Source organism: Balaenoptera ricei, chromosome 9 (assembly GCF_028023285.1).
Source record: "Balaenoptera ricei isolate mBalRic1 chromosome 9, mBalRic1.hap2, whole genome shotgun sequence".
NCBI classification, from domain to species: Eukaryota; Metazoa; Chordata; class Mammalia; order Artiodactyla; family Balaenopteridae; genus Balaenoptera; species Balaenoptera ricei.
The window spans coordinates 180,286-206,728 of record NC_082647.1 but is presented as its reverse complement, the minus strand read 5'-3'; the positions used below and the strand labels follow the sequence as shown (position 1 = coordinate 206,728).

General features: G+C 54.3%; 1 protein-coding gene across 1 annotated transcript in view; it reads right to left on the bottom strand.

Annotated features, from left to right (window-relative positions):
• The window catches only part of VIPR2 (vasoactive intestinal peptide receptor 2), a 70,500-nt gene that overhangs the window by 27,247 nt on the left and 16,810 nt on the right, over positions 1-26,443 (bottom strand). The window contains exons 3-4 of the mRNA XM_059934374.1: positions 18,156-18,263; positions 14,146-14,243 (exon numbers count right to left, since the gene is read on the bottom strand). Of these exons, the coding sequence (XP_059790357.1) occupies positions 14,146-14,243; positions 18,156-18,263 (206 nt within the window). The remainder of the gene's footprint in view (positions 1-14,145; positions 14,244-18,155; positions 18,264-26,443) is intronic.

The following is a 26,443-nucleotide window of genomic DNA, read 5'->3' as shown; positions in this document are numbered from 1 at the left end:
TCTTTTCTCCATTGTATATTCTTGCCTCCTTTGCCAAAGATTAATTGACCGTAGGTGTGTGTGTTTATTTTTGTGCTCTCTATTCTGTTTCATTGATCCATGTGTCTGTTTTTGTGCCAATACAATGCTGTTTTGATTACTGTAGCTTTGTAGTATCATCTGAAGTCTGGGAGGGTTATGCCTCCCCTTTGTTCTTTTTCCTCACGATTGCTTTGGCAATTCTGGGTCTTTTATGCTTCCATATAATTTTTAGGGTTACTTGTTCTAGTTCTGTGAAAAATGTCATGGGTAATTTGATAGGGATGGCATTAAATCTGTAGATTGCTTTGGGTAGTATGCCATTTTAACAATAATGATTCTTCCAATCCAAGAGTATGGGATAGCTTTCCATTTTTAAAATCATCTGTAATTTCCTTTATCAATGTTGTATAGTTTTCAGCATTTAAGTCTTTTAACTCCTTGGTCAGGCTTATTTCTCAGTGTTTTGTTCTTTTTGATGCAATTTTTAAAGGGATCTTTTTTTTTTCTACTTTCCCTTTCTGATATTGCATTGTTAGTGTAAAGAAATGCAACAGATTTCTGTATGTTTTAATTTTCTTTTTTTTTTTAAGGTCTATTTTTTCTCCCAGATCAGGTCCTTTTTAGAGTATCTCATTTTTGGTTATTTTCAATTTCTTCTTTTTTTAAAAAAACATTAAAAAAAATAAATTTATTTATTTTGTTTATTTTTATTTTTGGCTGTGTTGGGTCTTCGTTGCTGTGCACAGGTTTTCTCTAGTTGTGGAGAGCGGGGGCTACTCTTCGTTGTGGTGCGTGGGCTTTGCATTGCAGTGGCTTCTCTTGTTGTGGAGCACAGGCTCTAGGTGTGCAGGCTTCAGCAGTTGTGGCTCACAAGCTCAGTAGTTGTAGCTCATGGGCTCTAGAGCGCAGGCTCAGTAGTTGTGGCGCACGGGCTTAGTTGCTCCACAGCATGTGGAATCTTCCTGGACCAGGGCTTGAACCCGTGTCCCCTGCATTGGCAGGCAGATTCTTAACCACTGCGCCACCAGGGAAGCCCTAACAAAACATTTTAAACGCACTTATCTGTATTCTTTGCCTGATGAATCCATCGTCTCCAGTTTCGAGGATGTAATTTCACTGTTCGTCATCTGCTGACTGGTTCTTTGTGTAGTTTGTACATTTAGGTGTGAGCTCATCTTTGGGGTTGATCTATGGGAATTTGGGAGGCCTGGGCAAGGATTTCCTTCCAGGAGAACCCGTGTTTGCATCTGCCAGGCTCCCTGATGCTACCAGTTCAGGAATGCTCTACCTGGATGTCTCAGCTCAGAGTTTCCATAGTGGGCAGCATAGCAAGAAAACCCAACTTGGAGGAAGGCACACCTGTCGTGACAGATTCTCGGGAAAGCCTGGTAGATGGGAAGGAAGACACCCCAACAGGGGAGCTGGCAAAGGAAACAAGTTAATCATGACCTAGGAAAAGCCTGCACCCATTAGCAATGAACCAGGTGCAACTAAAATAATAAGATAGCATTTTTGTTTGTTTTATAAAATTGGTGATAACTGAAACAATATGAAACTGCTGGTGAAGGTATTAGCTAAATGGGCATCACATCTCTTCCTAGTGGAAACATGCATTGGCACATTTTTTGGAAAGCCGTTTGACAGTATAATTAAAAACATTAAAAATATCCTTGTCTTACTTCACATCCTTTAACCAGGAATTTGAGATGTGTGCACAGGTTTGTTTATTGATTAAAATAACAAGATATTAGAGAAAACCTAATTTGTGAACAATTGAGTAAATTCAGCATATTCATAAAATAGAATATCACACTGCCCTTAAAAATCTTGTTTTCGAAGGATACTGACTGATTTAAGAAAATGTTCACGATACATTTTATAAAACAAAACAAGCAGAGTGTACATTAAGTACAATGGTAATTTTGAAGTAAATACATAAAAACGGGGAAGAGACGGGGGTGGTGTACTGCTCACGTGTTCCTCTTGGAAGGTCCCCCCTTTCCTGTTCACACTAGTGCATGTATGATCAGAGGGGCAGAAACAGGAACCGGTTACGCACGCACCACACGAGACCAGTGGCTGTTCACGGGTTTGTAACAGGGCCTTCAGTCTTCAGTTCCCAGTAAAATTACTATCAAGTCCCTAAGGGAGAAAATACCTATTTTCTTTATCACCTGTAACATCCATAATCTGCACCACAGACTTCACAAAACAGAACTAAAGGTGCAAACCCCTGGGGGAAACACAGTGATTCCAGGGCTCATTCTCTCCTCCTAACTTCTTTGAGATGAGAATGTGCTGCTCCCCTTCCGGGTGAGGGACTTATTTAAATGTTTTATTGTAATAATTTTTTGATACACAAAAGATTTATTCCAAATGTCTGGCTGAATTTAATATTCATTTTTGACCCTATCAGGATAATAGGATGACATCCTCCCAAAACTCGTTCTTATGAGCTTTATGAGTTTATAGAAGTCTTAGGAGTAGACATCTATAAGGACTTGTTTTCCTTAAGCTAACAAAAGGTGATCAAAGAACATGTAGGACACTCTGCAGTTTTTAACTCTTTTCTTTGTAAGTATTTTGGGCATCCACTATGCTTGAGGTCCATGAAAAGGAACCTGCCATCTCCTTTCTTATCCTGAATAAACATTCACTTTTATATTTAAGGTTATATTCTTTTTCTTACAGAAAGTCCTCATACTGTTTAAGCGTGAGGCCCACAGGACGATTCCTGGGCGTGTGGCCTCACTCGGTGTGGAGAGCAGAGGAGAACCTGGGTGGGGGGCACTTGCTCCTGAAGGTGATTAAATGACAGGTGTCCACGAACACCGGTCCGCACTGGTGGGCCTGAGAATGTCACCAGTGGGATGCCTGAGGGGCAGGTGGGGGACACATTTCCAGGGCTTCGGCATGAGCCCCCCCCACCCCCGACACCGGATGCCCACGTACCAGGATTCCTGCCACCGTGAGGTTTTACCAGGGAAAATGTTCTCAGTCACATGTTATAATCGCAAGTTTGAGACTGGATTTACTTGTAAAAAAGTAGTTGAATAAGTGTCGCCATCATCACATGATCAGGCAGCGAGGAAAACAGTTCAGGAATGCTCCCCTTTCTCAGCGCTTCTGAGGGGCCTGTGGTGGGCAAGCACGGGACCCGCCGCTCTGAGCCTTCCGTTGGGGGTCCTGCCTGGGAGGAGATGGCGGCCCTTCCCCACTGGCTGTCACCCAGGGCGGCTTCCTAGTCCCCAGCAAGTGTGTGGGACCGGGTGACGTGCAAGTCCTCTTCCGGCTCTAACTTTCCATAATCATACATCGCCCTGGAGCTACACGGCATAGCCCTCCTCAAGGAACACTGAGGGCTGGCCAGTGTTTCCAAACACTGAGTCATAACTAGGCGACTGAAGCCTCCGTTTGCCTGGGCCAGGCCTGGTTTATGTCTGCTGTCCCGGAGCGACTATTAATAGCTCCCCTTTTTCTCTTGAGAGGCCAGGTTTGGCCAACCTTTTATACGATAACCCTATTTATAACCCAGTAGTGGGTCATGCAATCAATTTCCTAGGTAACAACCAACATTTAAAGAAGGTAGCACAGAAAATGTGGCTTTGTGAAATGTCTGTGTTGGGTCACAGTGTGAAATGCATTTCCAACTGTGGATTTTAATTAAAAAAAGTTGAAAGCCCCTTGGCTGGACCAGAGGCTCCTGATTCAGGAAACTCTCTGATTAGAACCTCGCCTGGCCCGTCGCCTCACTCTTCGGCTGAGGTGAAGCACCCTGCGTGTTCTCTTCTGAACCTGCTGATGCCACGTGCATCGCTGTCTGGGAAACAGTGGCTTCTCCCAGGCCTTTTAGTAACGATTAACCTTCGCACGAAGGGCCGAGGGGATGCAAGTGAAACCACCACCGCTACCCAGCATCTGTCTAAGGACGGGTCCCCCTTGAACAGAAGGCACAGCCCCTGTCTCCGGGGTATGTAGGTCTTGCTGGGTAAATAAGACCAACACAGACCCCGAAAAATGCTGACCCGTGTCTCTCACTCTGAACTCAGAGCGAGTGGCCGAGGCATGAGCAGGGGCCGGAGGGCAGGTGGTGGAGAGGGCAGGGGCACCTCGCAGCTGAAGGGCAGCACGGATGGGCGGGTGGCCCGGAGGAGATGTGCCAGGTGCTGGGGACCCGGGCGACGTCGCTGGCCGGTGTGGCAGGGTCGTCTGGGCTCCTGTGGAGACGCTGGTCACGGGTGATACTCACTCTGCTTCTCCCCGGCTCCCCGGCTCCCCACGGCAGCACCTCGGCTCTGATTCCTCGGCCAGGTCTTCGGGCTCCTCCGAGAAGGCGCTGCAGGGGCCCCCGCACGCCACGTCCTGTGTGGCAGCAGGCAGAGGGCCGAGCGGGCAGAGCGCGCTGAGTAGAGTGGCCGGTCCGGGGCCTCTTCTCGTGGCGGCTTTGGAGCGGGGCTGCGGAAGGATCTCGGAGCCCGGGGACCTGCAGCCTTCGCCAGGGCCCAGGGACAGCCTCTGTCTCGGGGGCAAGGAGGTGCCCGTTCTCACCTTGAAAATGGAAGGCTGAGGCTTCTTTGTTTTAAAGCAAATGTGTTAGAGACCATCAGAAATGACAGCCTGTTTTCATGGGAATGTGGTCCAAAGCACACGCAGGTCATCAAAGCTACTCCCATCTCAGATTCAGGGTGAGGGAGGCTCACGTCACGTTTGCAACAATGTTATGGGTTGAATTTTTCTGCCTGAAAGTCGTTGGCAAACATCTTTTAAGATCCACCTATTCTGCTTAGGAGACTGTAATGATAACCTAACAGTGCTGGGTGCTTTGCAATTTACAAAATATAACACAAAAGTTAATTCATTTACTTCTCCCAGTGGCCTATGAAGGGGCAGACGGAGTATTTTTGCCACGTTCCCCTCACACAGATGGGGGACCTGAGTCCGGGGTGACAGGTCAGCTTAAGACCATGAGGCCACCAAGGCGCAGGGCTGAGAGTCCACCCGCACCCCAGTGTCCCCTCCCTCGGAGGGCGCCCTCCCTGGGGGACGTTACTTGTCTGTTTCAGCGTTCTTCCTTTAAGAGGAATTGGTCAGTTCTGCATGTAAGGAGCGTGGACGGCACCACCGCATCCTAACAATGAGTAGAACTCTGAAAGGACTGGAAAATCAACCATCTCCTTGGGTCCACGAGAGAAGGGAGGACACAGGACAAACAGCTGCCCCAGGACAGTGGGGAGACAGGTGGCAGCAGCAGCTGGGGGTTCCCAGAGCAGAGTCATGAGACTGACAGTTAAGCTGCAGGAATGAAGACAGTGGTGTGGCCGAAAGGACAGACAAGCATGTCAACGAACAGAACAGAGTAAAGAAACAGACCCGTGTAAACAGTCACTGCTCTTTGACAAAAAAGCAAAGGTAATGCAATGGGGCAAAGACAGTCTTTTCAACACATGTTGCTGGAACAACTGGACATCCACATGCAAAAAATCAACTTAGACACAGACCTTACACTTTTACAAAAAATAACTCAGAATGGGTCATAGACCTAAACGTAAAGTGCAAAACTATGAAACTCCTAGAAGATAACATAGGAGAAAACCTAGATGACCTTGAGTTGATGATGCTTTTTAAAATACAACACCAAAGGCACCACTATTCGTGAAAGAAATCATTGATAAGACGGACTTCAATAAAATTAAAAAATTCTGCCCTGTGAAAGAAAGTCAGAGGATGAGAAGACAAGTCACAGACTGGGAGAAAATATCTGCAAAAGGTACATCTGATAAGGATTGTTATTCAAAACATACAAAGAACTCTTAATGCTCAACAATAAGAAAACAAACAACCCAACTAAAAATGGGCCACAAGCCTTAACAGGCACCTCGCCACAGAAGAGACCGGATGGCAAACGGGCAAATGAAAAGATGCTCCACCCCGAAGCACAGACCGTGTATCACCCAGCTGCACGAACGCAACCAAGAGTAAAATCCACAGCCAACAGGAGCCTGGGGACTCTCTGGGGCTCGAGGTTAAATTCTGTTCACTGATGAGACCGTGGATTAGTTCCCCTCAACCATAAAAGGATGATTGAAAACAGCGCATTACCTCATGGGCTTGTCGGGGGATTAAATGAGATAATCCCTGCAAAGAGCTTGTAAACACTCTTATTAAATGCCCCTAAGTGGTTTGATTTCACAATGAAAACCATTTTTATGAGGAAAGAGATCTTCAAGGTTATTAAGTCCAACGACCCGAGTCCTCCTGAGTCAAGCCTCCTTTGTACACAGTCTGCTTCGCAGAGGGCCTGGAGCCCCGCACCCCTACGCTCGGCGTGGTACCCGCTGCCCGCGCGGCCCTGACCAGCGCTGCGGGGGAGGGGGAGGGGACGGGCGGCCGGAAGGACAGGCGGACGGGCAGAGCTCCTGCTGACGGCGGCTCCCCCTTCAGTCTGTGGGTGGTCAGAAGCACTGCAGGGGCCCAAAGGGGAGACGCAAGCACGCCGGCTTCGCGCTGGGCCTCCTCCAGCCTCGCTGGGGCCCTCAGGGCCGTCTGAGGAAGCGGACTGACCCCAGGGGGGCGCTGGGCTCTCAGGTCAGAGGGCGCTGGACAGCACTGCCCCGGGCGGAAGCGACCAGGCGCCCGTCACAGCCAGCCTGGGTGACACACAGGTGACATCGCTCTCCTTGTCCCCGAGATCACCTCTCTGCTGAGGACGAGCGGCGACGTCGGGAAGGTGAATGATGCTTCGTGGGGGGCAGGAGAGGGGGGCGTCCACATGGTCACCATGACTGATGCCCACTCGCCACAGGGCTGACTTCCCATGGACGCTGCACTGCTGTGTAGCTGGGAGCAGGGGACCTGGCGGCTCGGCCGGGGGCCCGGCGGTGACATCTAGAGGAGGTGGCGCTGGGGGTGCGCGTCTGTGTCGCCAGAACGGTGTGACTGGCTGGCAAAGAGCCCCTGTTTTCAGTCACTACGGGGAACACTCCTTTGTTGGTGTGAACGTGTTAGAGGAAAACGGATTTTCTTTTAAAAACCCAAATACGACGTTTCTGAGGCAAAGAAACATCCACAGATATTCTGGAGCAGTTTCTCCCACTGAGACCTATTTACAGCACGAGTTTATGACAAAGAAAAGGCAACCGACAGAGGGATCGGGAGCCTTTGCTTTGCTACCAAGTGTCCTCACCTTGGGCAGATAACCCGCATGTGATTCTGGAAACATCAGACAAACCCCTCAGAGGGCCTGTGAGGTCTGTGAGGTCGAGGCCGACCTTCAAACATGACACGTGAAAGACAGAGAAAGGCCGAGGGGTGGGAAGAGGCTGGGTCACGCGCGCCAGTGCCGCCTCTGCTGGTAGACGTGCCCCGAGAACCGTCCTGGGACCGAGCCAGCGGGTTAGATGACGCCGTGTAAAACTCGGAATCTCCCAGGTCTGGTGCCGGTGCCGAGGGTACAGCACAGCACGACCTCCTTTAGGAAAGACAGCCTCGCGGCTCACGAGCTGAGGGGGTGCATGTGTGCAGCCCAGGCGCCGCGTCCGCCTTCACGCCCGCCGCACACCCGCGCACAGATCGCGGAGGCCGCAGGGCGTCCCCGGCCAGTCGGCTCCCCTGCACCATCCCGGCAACTAAATCGCCTCAAAGCAGGTTTCAGGAAACGCACGACAGAGGGAAGTTTCCTCGCTGTCCTGTCAGGGTCCCTGGTGGGAAGCAAATGTCACTGAGAAATGATTTGTCCAACAGCATAAACTTAAGTGTTTTGGGGGGACCTAAAATTTGATTTTATTTGAATACAAGAGTAAAGTATTTGCTGATTTTTGAGAAAGTAGAAAATATAGCCAAACTGTTAAAGGGAACCCGCAGTAACGAGGCCACTGTTGGTCCTTCATCAGCACATTTCCTGGCTTGTGGCCTCTCCAGGCCCATGTCCAGCCGCTCGAGTTCCCCACATCACACCCATGAGACAGGTGGTGTCAACTTGACAATTGGTAGGTGAACCTTTCCAAAACTCTGTCTTCTTTTTTCTAGGTCTTTAACAGAGATTGCGAGTACCCAGTAAAACAAATATTGCTAATTTCCATATTTTCTTCAATTATCTCTTAGGACCACAAACTTTTAGTCCTGAACTTGTACGTCACATGGAGAAACTGACCGGATTGTCCAGTGAATGTCCTGGTTGCCCCCAACCTGCCCCAGAAACGGTGCCTTCCCTCCCGTCCCCACCGCGAGGGCCTGGCTGGGACGGCCGGTGCACCCAGCTTCGCCGACTGCCAGCTGCCTGGGCCCCAAATGTCTGTTTCCCCAGGCAAGGCTGTCATGTACAAGCCCAATGAAGAGGGGGGCATCAGGGAGATAGGACCCTCCCTCAGAGACCTGTTTCTGGCTGAGACCGGCCTGGGGCCCCCAGCCCTCTGCCGGGGCCCCAGCCCCGAGTCCTGCCTGATGCCCCAGCCCTGTGGACACAGCTGGTCCCCATGGTTGTCTTACAGAAATGGCCTGGTGTCCGCAGTGGGGTGGGCTCGTGGCTCGGCCCCCTCACCCCTGCAAGGCTGGGGCTGCCTGCCTCACAGGCACCCTGCGTCTCCTTCCCTGAAGACGGGTTGTTTCTCTGTATTTCCCTGGACACCTGTATTGCTTCCTACGCGCTCCTGAGCTTTTCTCCATTACTCCCCCCTAATTTCTGTACCCTCATCTCCTTTCTTGTAGGAGAACCTCCCAGAGCCAGGCACCCACCCTGTTTCTGTAGATTTCCTGGCTAACCTCCTCTGCCTCACCCTGTTTCTCCTTTGGCCTTGGAAAGACTCACTCCTTTATCGGGCAAGCGTTAAGCATCACGCTTACAGGTTCAGTTGAAACTGGCGAGTAATCGTGTCTGTCTCGCGAATCTTCGGATCACGCTCCTGCCGGCGGTCAGATCTCTGCCTGGGCCGTCAGCGGGCGGCGTGGTGTGTAGCGCTGGTTACGGCTGCCGCCCAGCCCCGCTGGCACCGCTTCCCCGTCCTGACCCCCCAGGTCGTGCCCTGCCTGCCTCGCTGCCGCTGACCCAACCCACCCCTGTTCAGTCACCATGGGGAGCACTCCTTTGTTGGCGGGGGCGGGTCAGAGGAAAACGGATTTTCCCCATCGTTTGATGAGCGGTCCAGGTGGGAGCGTGGCCCTCACGTGCCCCTGAGAACCACGGCGCAGCTCCTTCCCGCCCTTTGATGCAAAATGAAGCGAAGCCACTGCCCTGGGTGCTTGTCCGGAAGCGGAATGCAATCGGCCACCGTATCGGAAGTGAGTGTGAGGCCCTCCAGCACCCCCGGGTGCTCCACTCTTGGTCCAGTCCCGGCCTCCACCTCCCGCAGGCTGCTCAGCATGTCCCTGCCCACCGTCCTCTGACACGGGGACATCGGGGGTCCTGCAGGGCCTGGGAGTGAGAGGTCGAGGGCGCCTGACATGGAAGGACTGAGCACGCCAGGGATGGGGACCCTTGGGGAGGTGACATTAGCGGTCAGTGGGAAAGAGTTACTGCAATGGTCTGAGAGCTGAGAAGAGACTGCAAAAATATTTTTAGGAATATGGCATAACATGGAAGAAATGTGTTCACTCGAAGCATGGGAAGGTTGAAATGCCAAACAGTTCTCTTGGCTAAATTTAGCAGAAGTGCTCTGTATTTAAGAACTATAGTAGCAGATATATAATGCAGGAGACGTATGGGCTGCTTTGCCTGGTGTGTCCGCCCAGCACAGGGTGCCGCGTGCCACTGACGCTGCTGTCCTTCGGCAGGGCGGCGGGGCGGCGGGGTGGCAGGCCGGGCGCAGAATCCTATGTGGCGACTGAGTCGCGGGTGGTGGCCACGGAGGGGGGACAGCCCTGGGGTCCTTCTAGATTCATCTGGGAGACTCCCAATAAAGGGAAAAGGAGACCACCCTGGGCGCACGAGACTTGTCATGGGTGCTCATTTCTGGCACTTTTCGTGTTTTGCCAACTCTCAGCATCCCTGGGAGATCAGAGAGGCGGGAACACTGGGCAGCGGGTGGGACACTGAGGCAGGGAGGCTGGCCAGGGAGTGCTCTGACCAGAAGCCTCCAGACAGCCGTCGGCGGAGGAAGGAAGTCAGGACACCAGGGTCCACCCGACGGGCTGCAGCACGAGCCACCGGGTCAGGAGAGCCCCCGGGTCTGGGGCATGATGGGTCAGGGGGCCTGAGGGGGCAGGTGACCAGGCAGACGACACCAGGTGGAACGACCGCCCGCCTAAGGCTGAGACCTTGATGCCAGAACAACCTCCTTGGTTCAGGAGACCCGTAGGCTCCCACGGTAAGGGTGGGGGCAGTGAGAGGGGCTTGTGGTCTCCGGCTGGCCTGCTCTCCCCGCAGGCTTCAGCAGGCTGGGACAAGGGAAAAGGGGGAGGGGAGCTGCCGGTGTGGCCCCCGTGGGTCTGGGGTTGGCAGGGGGGTCCTGAAGCCTCTTAATGGGATTAAACCCTTTATCCAAGGATTGAAAGAAGAAAGGCCTAAGATGAAGATGCGCACACCTGAGGCAGGTTTTGCTGGGAGAGGGACACAGACTGGGGAGGCCCTGCTTTACGGAAAGCGGGATGCGGTGACGGGGCATCCCGAGCCGAGCCTGGCTGGCCTCAGGGTTTCACTGCACCAGGACACGCAGGCCCCGGCCACCGCCACCCCGCCACGACTCTGTGGGCTTCCCTGGTCCAAACGAGCAGAGCTTCGCAATCACGGCTCCCGCGTCGTCCAAGGGGTCCTCTGGGGTCTTCAAACTCTTTTTTCCTTCACGGGACTGCCATTCCCGACTGCTTTGTCTCTCAATTCCCTCACTGTATGTGGCTTTGGTGGAAGCTAATTTTTTCCCTTGAATTTAATTAATTTTGAAACCAACAAAGGTTGCACACACGGCACCCAGGGCAGAGTTTGGCTGCATGAGCACAGGAAATCCAATTAAAATCGTAAAACTGGGAAGAAAGAGAGTGGCTGATGAGATGAAGAGTGGCGTGGAAGCAGGAGTCCCCGTGGATCGAGGGGCCGCCCCCTCCCTCCACCCGGGGAAGGCCCGTCCCGGCCTCGCTCTGGGCAGCTCAGCGTGCTGCGGTTTTCATCTTCCAAGCGACTCCTTAAACAACCGGGAATTCGAAGCGTGAGAACAGTGGAAGCTGCAATCAGGAAGAAAATTATGCATTTTGGTCTTGTGCCATTATTTTCTTCGCCTTCGCACATTAAAATATTTTGAGTTTCTAATCCACTAGCAGGGAATATGCATTCATGATAACTGCAGAATCTCTGAAATGTTTGAGAACAAAAATAGCTCTTCGCACCGGACAGAAAAGCATTAGGAAATCACAGGTGCTCTGTCCTCATGGGCTCCGAGCTGACATGGTTCCCACGACGATGTCCTTTACAACCACTTTGGGCTCTCTGTAACCCGAGGACACAGTCGGAACGTCGCGGTTCCCGGGAAATGTTTACTTGTGGAACAAGCACAGGCTCTGAATAAATGCTGCTGGCGAGGCCTCAGGACGCTGTGTTCTTCGCTCTGACGTGTGTCCTGAGGCCTCGGAGGTACGAATGCTGGGCTGGCTGCCGAGGTGGAAGGGAGATGTGGGTGATGGAAGGCGGCTGCCGGGACCCCAACCCACCCACCCCTACAGAAGTCTGGACACTCTCCAGCCGCTGCCCCCGTCCCGCAGGGTCACCTGGGAGGCAGGCGGGATGTGACAGGGTCCCGGCCATCGTGGGGCTGTCATCACCCCTGGTCAGAGTTCAGGGTCTTCAGAACGGGGCCTGGGACGCTTTTCTCTATGGAAACAGCCCTGAAACTGGGGTTAAATTCTACACGATTTAAGGTCTTATTCTTAGACACCAATAAGACGGCTTCCTGGTTTGGACTGAACAGCAGTTTCCTATGAGTCTGGAACCTGAGATCTCCTCACTGTCCCATGAAAACGTGCTCGGACCCTGATTCCACGAGTGGCCTCTGACCCGGCTGTGCACCCGGCCACCGGCAAGCGCGTGGGCAGTGGCATTTACGCCCATCCTCCAGGGAGCGGGGAGGGGAACGGCGGACGGCGGAGGAGGCTAAACGCTGCCCGAGCCTCGGGCCCAGCGTTGGGGGGGCTTCACCATTTGTGCTGCTGTCATGGGGGCCACGTGAGACCTGCCTCTTGGCCACGCCCATGGGGAAAGGCTGGGCCTTCTCCGTGGGATCCTGTAGAACAAAAGGGATTCGTGCAGAATGCCCCAGGGGCACAAGTCCACGGTGGGGGCGGGGAGGGACAATGGCTGGGAAGGGTCAGCACAGCCCTGGCCTGGCTGCCCGCCCAGGTGTGTCCCAGGCCCATTGCTGCTGCTTCCACCTGTGTAGGGAGAGCGGGGGGCCTGGGAGCGGCCCCTGAGGAGGGGGTCAAAGGGGCTGGCTCTAGTCAGAATGGTGGGGCCCTTGGCCACGTCACATCATTTCTCTAGACCTCAGTTTCTCCATCTGTAAAGTGGGTTGTCACCCAGACTAAATGAGATGAAGGGTGGGCAAATGGGGGGGCATCGGTCAACAAGCACAAACCTGCAGTGATAAGATGAATAGGTTCTGTGTCTCACCAAAAGCAAAGGGAGCGGCCTGCCTGGTGGCGCAGTGGTTAAGGATCCGCCTGCCAATGCAGGGGACACGGGTTCAATCCCCAGGAAGATCCCACATGCCGCGGAGCAACTAAGCCTGTGCGCCACAACTACTGAAGACCTCGCACCTAGAGCCTGTGCTCCGCAACAAGAGAAGCCACCGCAATGAGAAGCCTGTGCACCGCAACGAAGAGTAGCCCCCGCTCGCCGCAACTAGAGGAAGCCCGCGCGCAGCAACGAAGACCCAATGCAGCCAAAAATAAATAAATAAATAAATACAATTTATATTTAAAAAAAAAAAGCAAAGGGAATCTGTGAGGCGATGGACTGGGGAATCATCTCATATTGTATACATGTGAGAACATCACATCGTGTACGTTAAATATATACCACGTCCATCAGTAAGAAGCACACGACGCAGGGCTCAGAGCCGCACCACCACGGTTACCCTCACTGACCACCGGTCACAGGTCACTTGTCATCCAGTTAGAGGGATACCGGCTAAAATACAAGGAACTTCCTTTCCTAGGGTTTACTAATTTGGTAGGAAAAGAATCGGCTTTAAATTGTAACTCTTAGTGAGGAGAGCAAAGAAAGCCCCTCGTTACCCACGAAAAGTGATGGGACAGCCGCATCCCTGAGGGCCTCACCTGGGGGCAGGACCCAGGGACAGCGGAGGTGAGGTGGCACGGGCGGGGGGCAGGAGGCGGGCCTCGGCGGCACAGACACGGTCTGCTCGCACCGCGTGGGCTCAGGCGTGGGCGGCAGGCACTCCCCAGGGCCTCACACCCGTCATCAGGGAGCAGGTCTGAAACAGCCCGGCTCCCGGCTCCCAAGGCCCTAACCTGTCCACACGGGGTCACAGGGCGAGCGATGGGTTTCAAGGGGAGACACTGACCTGGCTTTCTGGTGGCAAACAAAACAGACCCCACCACGGGCACGGCCGGGTGTGGGTGCCGGGCTGAGGGTGCTCGCCGCTTAAAGGACCGCGTTCCCGGAGAAAGGCTCTCCTCACACTACGCCTGCCCCAAGCCGAGTCCCCACCACGGCCTGACAGAGGCACCAGCGGCCAGCCGAGCCTGGGCAGCCCACACCAGCGACACGGGCTCTAAGTCTGCAGAGATGCTCCAAGTTTGGTTCCCTCCCTGCTGCCGGCTCAGAGCTAAGAAAACAACTGCATGGCTTCTCGACCGCCCACGGGTGGCAACACCTTAAAGGGAACAAAGAAACCCTCATGGCAGAAGGGACACTGGCTAAGCTCAGTTCGGCAGGTAGAGCCACTCTCGGCGTCACCTTCCAGATACACCATAGCAGGTGGAGAAAACCAGCCTTTCCCAGCTCCAAGATTACGGAACCAGCGCATAATTCCAAAGGCCGGGCGGCTGAACTGAAACCAGGGACCTGGCGGGATTTGGCCAGAAGTGGAAGAACACCCGAGTGAGGCTTGGAGCAGCAAATGGTCACGGTTTACCAGGCACCTCGGAAAAACGACCAGAAAGGGAGGCCCACGCAGCCCTTACCGTGCTCTCATCCTCGGGGTCACTGTAGCCGCACGCATCCATGAAATCCGGGAACGTCTCTGACCACCCGTCACTGGTGCAGTTCTTGCTTATGTTTCCTGGAAGGTAAAGGCCAGGTGTCTGATCTGCGCGTCAGGACTGGCCCGGGTGGCCACGGCCCCCGCCTGCACCTACGCCGGCTTGAGGGGCTCCCTCTCCCTCGGGGCCGGCGAGGGGCCCGGGCCTGAACCCGGGGCAGCTGCTGCTCAGGGTGCGTCCCCCTCCTTGGCCTCCTCACCCACGAAGCCTGGGCAGCGGCCCCTGCAGCCCCGGGGCCTCGGCGGCTGGAGGGAGTGGATTCTGCGCCAAAGCACGGGCGCGGGGTCGGGGGCGGTTATGACGGGATAGAGGTGCCGGTGTGCTCTCTTCACTACGGAGCGGGGCGGAAGCCAACAGGCTGTTCTGTCCAATGAGAGGCGTCGTAGGCAGGCCCTGGCCGCTCTGCCCGGCGCTGCCCTGCGCTCTCCCGCTCCCCTGGGCCAGTCCTTACCTCGCCACCCCGAGGCACAGGGACCGGAGCAGCCAGGACAGGCACCACCGGCCACCGTGGTTGCAGGAAAGACCGTGGACGTCAGATTTGCATGGCGCGAGATAAAGGCAGCTTTGACTTTACAACCCCACTGTTTGCTCCTAAGAACCTAACGTGCACGTCAGACTCAGCAATGCAGGGTCCCCTGCACAGGAAGAGGCGTCTTTAGCAGATGACGCACAGGGTGGTGAGGGGAAGGGGACGGACCTGCTGGGTGGGCTTCGGGAGCTCGGACCCAGGCTGGTGCGGCGACTTTGGCCCTGTCTCTGCTTCCTGCTGCGACCACAGGCCCAGGGCTTTCGGAAAGCAAACGTTTCCTCACACCATCTCTTTTTATTTGCACACGTGGTGGCATCACTGTTCCCATTTTATAGATGGAAAAAGTGAGGCTCTGAGGGTCAGTGACAACTGAGTTTTGTGATTAAAAATCCCTCATTTCTTCTACCCCAGGGCAGCCCACCTGTTCACCTGCTCTGACTGATGAATCAGGTGGGATGAAGAGCACAGTGGGTCCACACTGGGGAGGAGATAAGATAAGCATAAGCCACTCTGCTCCCCGTGGGGAGAGAGGCTGGGGGAGTCCAGACCCCAATCCACTGCAGAGGAAGTGGGTTGGGTCGGTTTCAGCAAAGCCCCTGGAAAACATCACCTGGGCTCACCCGGCCCAGCCTCACTCCAACACCGCCATCCCCTGGGTTCTCTGATTCCAGGCCCAAAACCTCCTGCTCCAGCTCCCGGGGGCCCTGCGGGCAGCTCGGGCACAGGGACTGCAGTGCTGTGGGCAAGACAGAGCCCTGAAAGGGGCGAGGTTGCTGAGGTCTGGCTTCCCTGCCCCGCCTCACAGAAGGGAGACTGAGGCCCACAGAAGAGAATGACCTGCCCGTCAGAGTCGGGGACAAGAAAGAACAAGAACAACAGTGGTGTCGGCAGCGTAGGGCCCACCGGCTCCTCCCGGCTCCTCCGTATTTAACTCATGCAATCCTGACAGCTACGAGAGGAGGCCCTTTGATGATCCCATTTTATAGATGAGAAACCTGAAGCTTAAAGAAGCTGGGTCACCCGCCCAAAGCTACACAGATTACAAGCGAGGTGCCCGTTTCAGCCCTGGGCAGTCAGCTCCTCACCTGCACAGCACACCTGCTACCTACCTGCCCTCGGGACCTGTACCCTAAGCTCTGTGCAAAGGCAAGGAGTGGGTGCTGAGCTGGCCATTCCTCACTTACTATATGGCAAACACTAAAGAAGACATTTAAATAAACCTCATCCTATGAAGTCGAGATTCGCCCACAGGGTTGTCATCTTGCCTGGCTTCACACTCCTCAGTGAAACCTTAGGCAAAAGTGGAAGGTGGGCTTCCAGGAAATGCCTGAGATGGTAAAGTAAAGAGAGGGGCTGGGGAGGTGAGACGGGGGTCATGGAGGTGAGAGGGGTCAGGGAGGTGATGGAGGGGTCAGGGAGGTGAGATGAGAGAGGGGTCAGGGAGGTGAGAGAGGGGCCAGGGAGGTGAGATGAGAGAGGGGTCAGGGAGGTGATGGAGGGGTCAGGGAGGTGAGATGAGAGAGGGGTCAGGGAGGTGATGGAGGGGTCAGGGAGGTGAGATGAGAGAGGGGTCAGGGAGGTGATGGAGGGGTCAGGGAGGTGAGATGAGAGAGGGGTCAGGGAGGTGAGATGCGAGAGGGATCAGGGAGGTGAGAGAGGGGTCAGGGAGGTGAGAGAGGGGTCAGGGAGGTGAGATGAGAGAGGGGTCAGGGAGGTGATGGAGGGGTCAGGGAGGTGAGATGAGAGAGGGGCAGGGAGGTGAGGGACGGGTCATGGAGGTGAGAGAGGGGTCGGGGGAGAGAGATGGGCAAAGGGGTGAGAGCGGGGCCAAGGAGCTCAGGGAGAAGGGTGTGGGAGGTGAGGGAGAGGGGTCGGGGGTGAGGGAAGGATCTGGGGGATGAGGGAGAGGGCAGGGAAGTGAGGGGAGGCATGGAGGTGAGAGAGGGACCTGAGAACAAAAGTGGGGCACAGCTTAGGACTCAGAAGTCTGGTCACCTGTTGTGAGGAACCCCGCAATCTCCATGCCTCTCCCCACCGTGGCCCCAGTTTAGCTGCAGTGTTGGGGCCTCAGCACGGCGGTGTAGGTAGCCCCACCCCAGCTCCCTAAAGCTGATTGCACACTCCTGTCCTCGGTCCCTAAGTGCATGTTTGAGTGTGACTGTCCTGAAAAGGCCACAGTCACACGTCTGGCCCTGAGCACGGCCACCTGGGCTCAGACCCTGTCAGGAGGGTCCTGGCTTGGGCCGAGGCAGGGGTGATGGGCAGGCTTCAGGTTGCGGCCGGTCCACCGGATGTGCTCCCATCGCGGGCCGTTTCAGGCTCCGAGTCAGGGGCGGGCCAGGGCCCTCGCAGCCCTCTGGGGACTGGCCAGGTGGCTTCTGGAGAGGAGGGGGGGGCAGAACTCAGAACTGGGCTGCCTGGCCGAGGGCACGGGCTCCTGACCGTGTCTTTGTTGGACGCAGAGCATAGGCGCCTTCTCCCCAGCTGAGGGAACACTAATACTTGAAGGTATCCATGATGCACTAAGGTTCCAATTCGTCAGAATAAATCTCCGAGTCCTGGAACCCGGCCCTCCTCCACCTGATGGTTTGATACTGTCCCTTGCAAAGACCTGCTCTCGGAACTCTGCCCAGCCCCCCGGCTCTCCCCTCCCACAGAGGTAGAGTCTCCCACCTGCCTGTTCACATCCCCTGTCCTAGCCCGGCTCAGGGGGACCTCACGTGGGCCCCAGGGCTCACCCGCATGGGGACAGCAGAGCAACGTACTGGTTGCCATGACAACATGCACCGATGTGTGGAGAGACCCCCAATTTCCCACCTACAACTTTTTATAAAAAACAGGTCTATTTCTCGAACATCTGGGTTTCCAGGGCCTGTGTGAAGAGCAAGCCCCGGAAGGAGGGCGTGGCCCATCCCGGTCAGCACCTTCTGAGGCTGGAAGCTCCGCTACTGCAGGTGTTCAGGTGACAGGGGGCTGGGTCAAGGGCGGGGCTGAGAACCCAGAGAGTCGGTCCAGGAAAGGAGATGATTCCCGTGAAGGAGAAAGTGCGTTCCCGGTGGGAAGGGACACCCTGGAGGACGCTCTCTGAGGGTTACGGGTGCCCACGTGCGGCAGGTGTTTCTATTCTCTCCCTGCCTGGTGCCACGGCCCCTCGTCTGCGCTGGGTGCCTGTGTGTCTGGCTCCTGCTCAGGGTCTCCTGTCCGTCCCACTGTGTGTGCTGTAGGGTGGACGACCCGGCAGGAAGCCTTCTGTGCTCCCAGCCCCTAAGGCCAGCTCAGCACAGCTGTTCCCTGACTCACTGGGCCAAGGAAACCCACGCCCTGCTTCTTGTGCCTTCATGGAGAAGCCGGCCCCTCGTATGCACCCCCCCGCAAAGCTCAGAAACAACACAGACGACAGTACCTGGTTTGCTATAAAAATTGCTGAACAGTTTTGGACAGGGCACCGTGACAGTCTCGCCGACATCCGCGGGCAGCCAGCACGTGATGTTGTCCCAGACGCCGCTGCAGGCTGGAGGGGAGACGGGGGTGAGCAAGGCCCTCTGCCCACCACAGGGGCAGCGCCCTCAGGCCACGCGTGGGGTGCCCAGGGTGGTGGGACCGGATCTGCTCAGAAGCTTCTCAAATAGAAAGCCTGTTAATTAGGTAATTATCTTGCAAATTATTTTTCTGTGAAACTCGCACCATGATATTATTGAGAATATACTTGGCATGGGTTCACTGTAATCAGCTTTGGAGGAATAAGCAGAATGTTCCTGAGGAACCCAGCGTGCACTGCACACTTTTGAATTGCAGTAGAATCATTACTTTTTCCTGCTGAAGTGCTTCCCCCCCACCCCCCATGTGATAAAATGGGCAACACTGGGTATTGTGTAAGTCTTAGAGGTAAGGGTCCCCTAGATGCACATACACTTGCGCGTTTATGGATTCTGACTTCAAGGACACTTTGCAAATTTAAATATTTGAAAAGATCTCGTTGATTTCAGCAGTCAAGACGAGATATTAGCGGGGAAATCTTAGGTTACCCTCATGGAGTTATCAAAACTTAACTTGCATAATGTTATAGCTTAAAACATTTTTCAGATCTCTTATTTGGTTTAATAACCACCCCACGATGGTTATTCATATCAACACTGTATTAATCATCTCACTGACAAAGAGCACTGAGGTTTGAATGGTCCAGGGGCCTCTCAACATTAAACAGACGGTAAATGAATCCACATTTGAACCCAGGAATTTTTTATTACAAGTCCAAGGTGTTTCTACTATGTTTTGTGACCTCTAAACTTTTATACTTCATTTAAACTTCAGTATTGGAGGAGCAGGGTGCTAGCCCCAATTCAAACAAAGAAAGAAACAACAGTTCTGCTCTCTGACACGCCACCCACACCTGTACGGTAACGGCGCAAACACATCGATGGAACTATGCACTTTTGGTTTGACCACAGGAATGTTTTACTTCTAAGAACAGAGGTAATGAAAAGTTGGCTACAAACCAAGTTTTGCAAAAAAAAGATGAAAATAGGGACTTCCCTGGTGGTCCAGTGGTTAAGACTCCACGCTTCCACTGCAGGGGGACTGGGTTCAATCCCTGGTTGGGGAGCTAAGATCCTGCATGCCGCGTGGTGCGGCTAAAAAAACAAAGAAAACCCTTAAAAAAGATGAAAATACTTTCTAAAGGCTTTTTAAAATAAAATGAAAATACATTCATCCTAAAAACTGTATTACATACCGAAGATTGAGTACATAAATTCATACTATATTAACATTCTTACATATTTAAAGAAAATGTTGCTTTTTGAAAAATTACTTAGAGCCCATCATCAAGGACAAAGACATCACTAGAAACACACCTGCAGCCGGGTGGGCGGTGCAGCCTGCAGGCCTGGGAGTGTTCGGATGAGCAGGGTGGTAAGGAGGGACGTGCCTATGCGATGAGGGCAAGAGACAGACAACTGGGGACATATGTGCTTCTCGCTCCATTTCCCAAATCTCATGAAAATGGCAGTTGAGAAATTTGAAATGGCAGTTCCTAGAGATGTCATAAAACTGAAGACAGACAGCATGTATGTGTGTTAAAGATTCAGGTAGCGCAAAGGGGGAGGCAGCCCAGCCCGCAGGAGGTGAGCAATGGGGGCGCACTTCAAGGGCACAGGTGGCCTATGTTTGGGAGAATCACGTCGAGTTTGAATTCTGAACTCTGAGAACTCCAGACTTCCCTGCCCTGCTGGGAGTTTCTGGAAGCTCTGCTGGAGGAGCACCAGGGAGCCCCGGACCAACCCGGCCGCCTGGCACGGGACGGAGGGCGCAGGAGTGGCTCTGAGGACAGCACTCGGTGACCACCCTGTGTACTAGATCATCACGAGAGTCTTGCCGTTGTTCTGGTACAAAGTTTGATGCTAATTATTGATAGAGACATGGAAAACGAACTTATAGTTCCAGGAATAACACAGAGCTACACCAGAAAGGAGACTGAGACTGTTACAGGGTCAACTGTGATCATAATAATGTAAACCACAACCGTGATGGGACTCTGCGGGCGGGGCGGCGGGGGGCAGCTTGGAGAAAGGGGAGAGAGCTGACAGGCAGGGCTCACTTCCAACAGAGATCAGCTGGAGCTGAGACAAACTGGGGAGAAAAGGCTTGCTTGAAAAGTGGTGAATAGTCTAGACTGCATGAGAAAAAGTGGCGTGGGTGAGGCAACCAGGGTCTGCGTGAGAATTTATTTTTGTTACACTCTGGTAGCAACCTAGGTATTTGAGATGGTGATAATAAAATCAAGGCTCAGTCTGAAAAGAGGAAAATTTTGTTCACATCAATAGACTGAAAAGTTACTTGACGAAATTCAGCAGCCATTCCTAATTTTTAAAAGCTCTAAATAAAATAATGAAATACTGAGACTGCCTTAACATAGCAAAGACCATTTGTTAAAAGAAGTAGCTATTATTAGAAAAGGTTAAGCACAGTGTACAACCCAAACCAGGAACCTACTGGGCACTTGCTGTCACCATCATGCTTCAACAATATATTAGCGCTTTAGGTAAAACAATAGATAAAATGAACTAAACAGATTCGCTAAAATAAAGAAGGGAAAAAAATCCTAGAACTGCACTTTGCAATGTGGTTACCACATGTGGCCATTTCAGTTTAAGACTAAATTGACTGAAATTAAATGCAATTGAAAATTCAGCTCCTCAGCTGCAGTGGCCACACTTCTAATGCTCAGTAGACACGTGTGGCTGGTGGCGCTCATCTCACAGCTCAGACACACACTTCCGTCATCCCAGGACAGCGTCACCCTCGAGCTGTAGCTAAAACGAGCAAAAAATAAAACCAAAAAGCCACTCTTACAAACTATCAAGAAACAAAGCAAAGAGAGAAAATAACAAACCCATCATTACCGTACATAAACTATTGCTGGGGGTAAATTACCCCAAACAGATGCAACTTTCTTCACGTCATGGTTTTTCAGCTAAAAATGGCCATATAAATTATCTGAAATATTTTATGAATAAATTATAAATGATAATGAGAATTTTTTGGTAAACATTTATTTATCACTTATCACACAAATCTTCTCCGTATTTCAAAACCCAAAACAAGGAGGAGGAGGTCTCTTATCCAAAGTGGGGGTCAGTGGCTTGGGGAACTGAAAAGCACGGTAGGTGCTTAATGCCTTAAATATCTTCCATTAATTGAAACACAAAGTGTGTTATTACTTAAACATAGAACATACAGCCAAAGCCTTTCCTTTGCGTGTGGGCTTGTTGACTGGGCTTCTCATTGCTTTTCTTGTGTAAATCATACTCTGACCTTCGTTGATTTCCAACTTCAGAGCACTGAAAGTGGGCTGACTTAGGCTCCCGCAAAGCTAGATTTCCAGACTCCATCCTAGCCGTCATTCTCACCTCCAACCCTACGGCTGCTTAGCAACTCACTTTTTTAGTTTTTCCAAAGCACACCAATTGGTTTTCCCAGAAACAAGTGCTTTTTTTGTACTCCTCAGCTTCCATACTGTTTAATTTAGCAGTTGGGTGAGTAACAGATTTGGGAGGCACTGACACATTGTAAACTTGGCAAAGTGTCCCAGAAGCTGCAGAGAGGAGGTGGCGGAGGAGCCCCGACCAGGGCCTGACCGAGGTGCCTCCGTGAACCAACTGCCAGGCTTCGCAGGGAAAGAGCGCATAGGAGCCCAGCGTAAACCGGTGGTGGTGGCCTCCTAAGTTCCTCTTGGGAAGGCAGCTTAGTCCCCTGAAAGGAACATTCTAGATCAAGAGGTTCAGAAAAACTGGTCTTACGCACGGTGCAGCCTCCAGACCTTTCTTAAACTTCACGGCAACTTGAACGGAATGCACTCGGGACACGGATGACTTGTGCTCAGGAAAGGCTGCTATTAGAACATGTGCCTGTCAATATTCTGGAACTCAGGGGAGACAGCTGCAGTTCACCTGGCCCGATGCAGTCTTATGAAGCGGGAGGAACCCGTCACCATGGAAAGGAAACTTGTACCCGAAAAACCAACTTTCTCTCCAAAATATCCCCGGGCAAGTCATACTCTCACAGACGATGGTACACGTGTTGTTTTGAGTCCTGGGTTTATTTTCTCATTATGTCAATGATATAAACAGCAATTAATTTTCAAGAAAATCAGGTGAGTCTCACTACTTAGGTGTTACACTTCATCTAGGGCAGAGCTTTTACAAACACTGTGTTTCCTGCTCATGGGTTCGCAGAGCGAGGCTGGGGCCAGAACCTGTCTTGCTGTCACTGCCCTCTCCCTGGAAGACCACTGTCCCCACTGGCCCTCCGTGACCTCCTGGGACCTGGGGAGATGTGCTCCTACCACTCCAGTCTTCCACGTTCAAGGTGTTTTATGATGGAAGCCCTGGACACAGAGCCAGAGGCACGAACCGAATCCAGGTGCGCAAGAAGACAAAGGACGGCTCTGAGCACTCGTCCAGCGAATGCAGGGCTGATGTCTCAGGTGAGGCTGTGACCACGACTGACGTGGTCTCCTGCCCTCTCTGGGTGAGGTTCCCGGGGCATCCCCAGCAGTGGCCGTGCTCCGATCTGTCCTCTTTTTTACCAAGAGAGAAAGCCAGTCCCCTACCAACACCAACGCACAGAGAGAGACAGCACAGCAGTGGGACAGCAGAGGTACCCAGGCAGGCTTGACTCTCGACGGTGGACAGTGTGATGGAGGCGCTTCCCACCGCGACCAGGAGCTCCAGGGAGGGGTCTCCGCTCCTGCGGCCCGGCCTGCGAGGAGAGGGTGGGCGGACCAGCACCCGGGCACCCAGTGGCAGGAGGCCTCATCCCCTGGGTCACCTTGCTCAAGACGGAGCGTGGGGGAGGTGCTGCAGGAGCAGGGCATGGGGAAAGGAAAAGGAGAAATAAAACTGTTTCTGGCACTAATGTATGAGGCCAGGCAACAGCTAACATTACCAATAACACTCTCCATTCAAAAGTTTAGTTTAAATTTGAAGTCGTAAGTGGCAAAGCTTCTTCCAGAATCGGAAGCTGCAGGGAAGCCCAGGAAGTGCTCTCGGGCTCCGAGGCCAGAGCCGTGCTGGTCACTGGACCCCCAGCCTGCAGACAGCAGGTGCTGACCTGGTCCATCCGTCCTCCCCTGTGATGGGCTGGTGGGACCTCACGACCGGGCGGGTAAACACCCCTCAAGCCGCAGCTCCTGGGGTGGAGGTCTCACAACCCCACTTCCTCTGCCCCCGGTGATGAAGCCGGAGCCCCCGGGAAGCCCAGCCCAGTCCCGTCAGAGGACTTGCAACTGCCTGGTTGTGGCGGACACAGCGCTGGACACCGTTTACTTGTCTCCAGGAGCTTCTGTGCATCAGCGATGCCTGCGTCGGCGGACAGGTGAGAACAGGTGCAGCGAGATGGAAAGAAGGGCCCGTCACCGCCTCTCCTGTCTCCTGGCTCCGACCCCGGTGGGCAGGCGGCCGAGTGCGGGTGTCAGTGTGCAGACGACACAGGGCAGACGGCGAGCGACACTGAAGAGCAGCTGCTACTCGACGGCAGGAAGAGCCACGCGGAGGCCTCAGCTGGGGGCCAGCTCAGCTCGACTGGCCTCTGCACCGTGACCAGCACACCCTCCAGGCCAAGTCCCTTCATTACGGACATTTTTATTCGCTTTTTATTTTTTTAACCTTGCTCGAGAGAAAGCAGAGAAATGGCGCTTCTTGCTCCCTGGTCACTCCTCGTATAGAATTTGCCGTGGCCAGAACGACGCGGTCTCCAAGGCTCACATGACTGGCAGCACCTCGTGTGCCCCGTGGACGACCCCGTCAGAGGGCAGGCCAGCGCCCCCTCAGCCCAGGCTGGTGATGCGGCAGCCAAGCGGCAGTGGCGGGTGTGCCCGGGTCCTTCCTACACGCCCCTGGAGCCCGCCGTTAGTACCCACATCCAGGGTTCTGGTTTGATTCTCCCGGACAGCGCTTCTCGGTTTTTAAGATTCTTGGAGGTTCCAACGTGTACCCAGGGCTGAGACCCACAGTCCTGGGGTGCAGGCGCTCGACGGGACCTCGAGGATTACGAGCGCGGGTGCTGACGGGGCCCCAGAGCAGCAGCCCCCGGGGACTTGCTAGAACGTTCCCGTGCCCCACCCCGGGCCATTGCGCCAGAGACCCAGGCTGAGCCCCGTCCCTGAGGTGGTGCTGAGCCGCTCAGGGGTTCACGGCAGCCACGCCCCACCTGGCACGGGAGGGACGGTGGGCTCGGAGCCCACAACTCGCCAGGCCACAGCCCCGACCTCGTTAAGCCTGGCTTCCTCCCATGCAGAGCGGGTGAGCCAACCGGGCGGCTCACCAGGGGCCTGCTTGGCACAGGGAGGCCCGTCTGGCCGGCGGGGTGCCTCCCGGTCTCACGCCACCGCCGAAGGGCCGGGCGTCCCTGGACGCTCCACTCGACGGCCCCCGGCACCTCCACAGACCCAGAAGGCAGGGCCGATGACCAGCCCAGCCCACGAGCCCACTGGGGAAAGCACTGCTCCCCGGATGAGCGGTGACAGCAGCAGCGGGGCCGGGTGCCGCCCTCATGAGCTCATTCCATCCCCCAAACTCACAAGCCTGGGGTGTCCCCAGTCTCCTCGCACAGACGAGTAAACGAGGCACTGAACGGAGCTTGGCTGAGCTGCCGGAGGCTCCCCAGCCCTGCCCACAGCGCCTCTGTGCTGTGGGCTGGGCTGGGTGGGGCACAGACACACGGCGGGGCCCAGCCCAGCCAGGCCGCTTTCGCCCTCGGCCGTCCCTGGCAGCACTGGGCAGGTGGCTCGGCCTGGGGGTGGGCACGGTGGAACGTCGCCGATCCCCCTGCACCTCCTGGGTGGAGTGTGGCCCCCAGGGCCCCTGACCCTGGAGCCCCTGGTGAGGGCTGTTGTCCCCGCTGTGGGGTCCGAGAGCCCGCTGCTGGGCTGAGGATGGAGAGGGCACGCGCTGGCTGGGCGGTGCCTCGGGGACAGGATCTGTTGTCACGGCTGCTCTTGTTTCCTGTGCTTCCGTCTGGGGTGATTCACGCCACACTAGTTACTGGACATCTCTGAACAGGAAAAAGGCACTTTAAGAAGGAATATCACGTTTTCTCACTTCGTCTGTCACTCTGCTCGTGAGCCCCTTAAATAAGTGCCAGGGCTCTGCCTGGTGAACAAGAACTTTGGGGCAGAGGGCCAGCTGGGGGGTCATTAAAAAGACCACAGAGGGGTTTCCCTGGCGGCGCAGTGGTTAAGAATCCGCCTGCCAACACAGGGGACACGGGTTCGAGCCCTCGTCCGGGAAGATCCCACATGTCGCGGAGCAACTAAGCCCGTGCACCACAACTACTGAGCCCACACACCTAGAGCCCGTGCTCCACAACAAGAGAAGCCACCGCAATGAGAAGCCCGCACACCACAGCGAAGAGTAGCCGCCGCTCGCCACAGTTAGAGAAAGCCCGTGCGCAGCAACAAAGACCCAACGCGGCCAAAATAAATAAATAAAATAAATTAAATTAAAAAAGAAAGACCGCAGAACTTCAGAGTCGGGAAGGACCTTCTGGCTCTCAGCGAACACGCTGCTTCACAGCGGGGGTCCACACCTAAAGAGGCTCAGTGACACCCCCCCCCAAGGCCTTGAGACCCATTACACGCACATCAGAGCCTTCGCCACAACCTGTTACACCAGGCTCTGTCCACTTAGAACTTCTCAGTGCCTGAGGGGACGATACGAGCCCCTCACTGAGACACCCTTAAAATTCGACAGACTCTTCCAGGCGTGCGATCTTAAACTACGAAAGCAGCACACGCCCCGGACCGTGCATTCGCACGGTGCGTCAGTCCAGGCATGAGGAGGAGTGGCCCGTGCTGCGAGCCCGCGTGCAGCCTGCGGCGGCGGGTGACCCCGCTCATGCTTACGGACTACCTGGAGACACACCTGTGCTGCAGGTGGAGCCGGGCCCTTCCCCTTGGCTCAGGGCACAGTCTCTGTCCTGCAGGAAACCAGGTGGGGCCCCTCGTGTTTCTGACCACTCTGGTCTAAGGCACACTCTGGTCTCCTTAGTTAACATGCCTTCCCCACCTGACTTATTTCAGGCTAGTGGGAGTGGAGGGCAGACTGGAGTTTGGATCTGCTGGTGGCGGTTTTCGGGGCTCCAGGGGGCTTGGAGGCACTCAGGGGTCTTGGCACAGGTGCTCGTGGTAGAAGC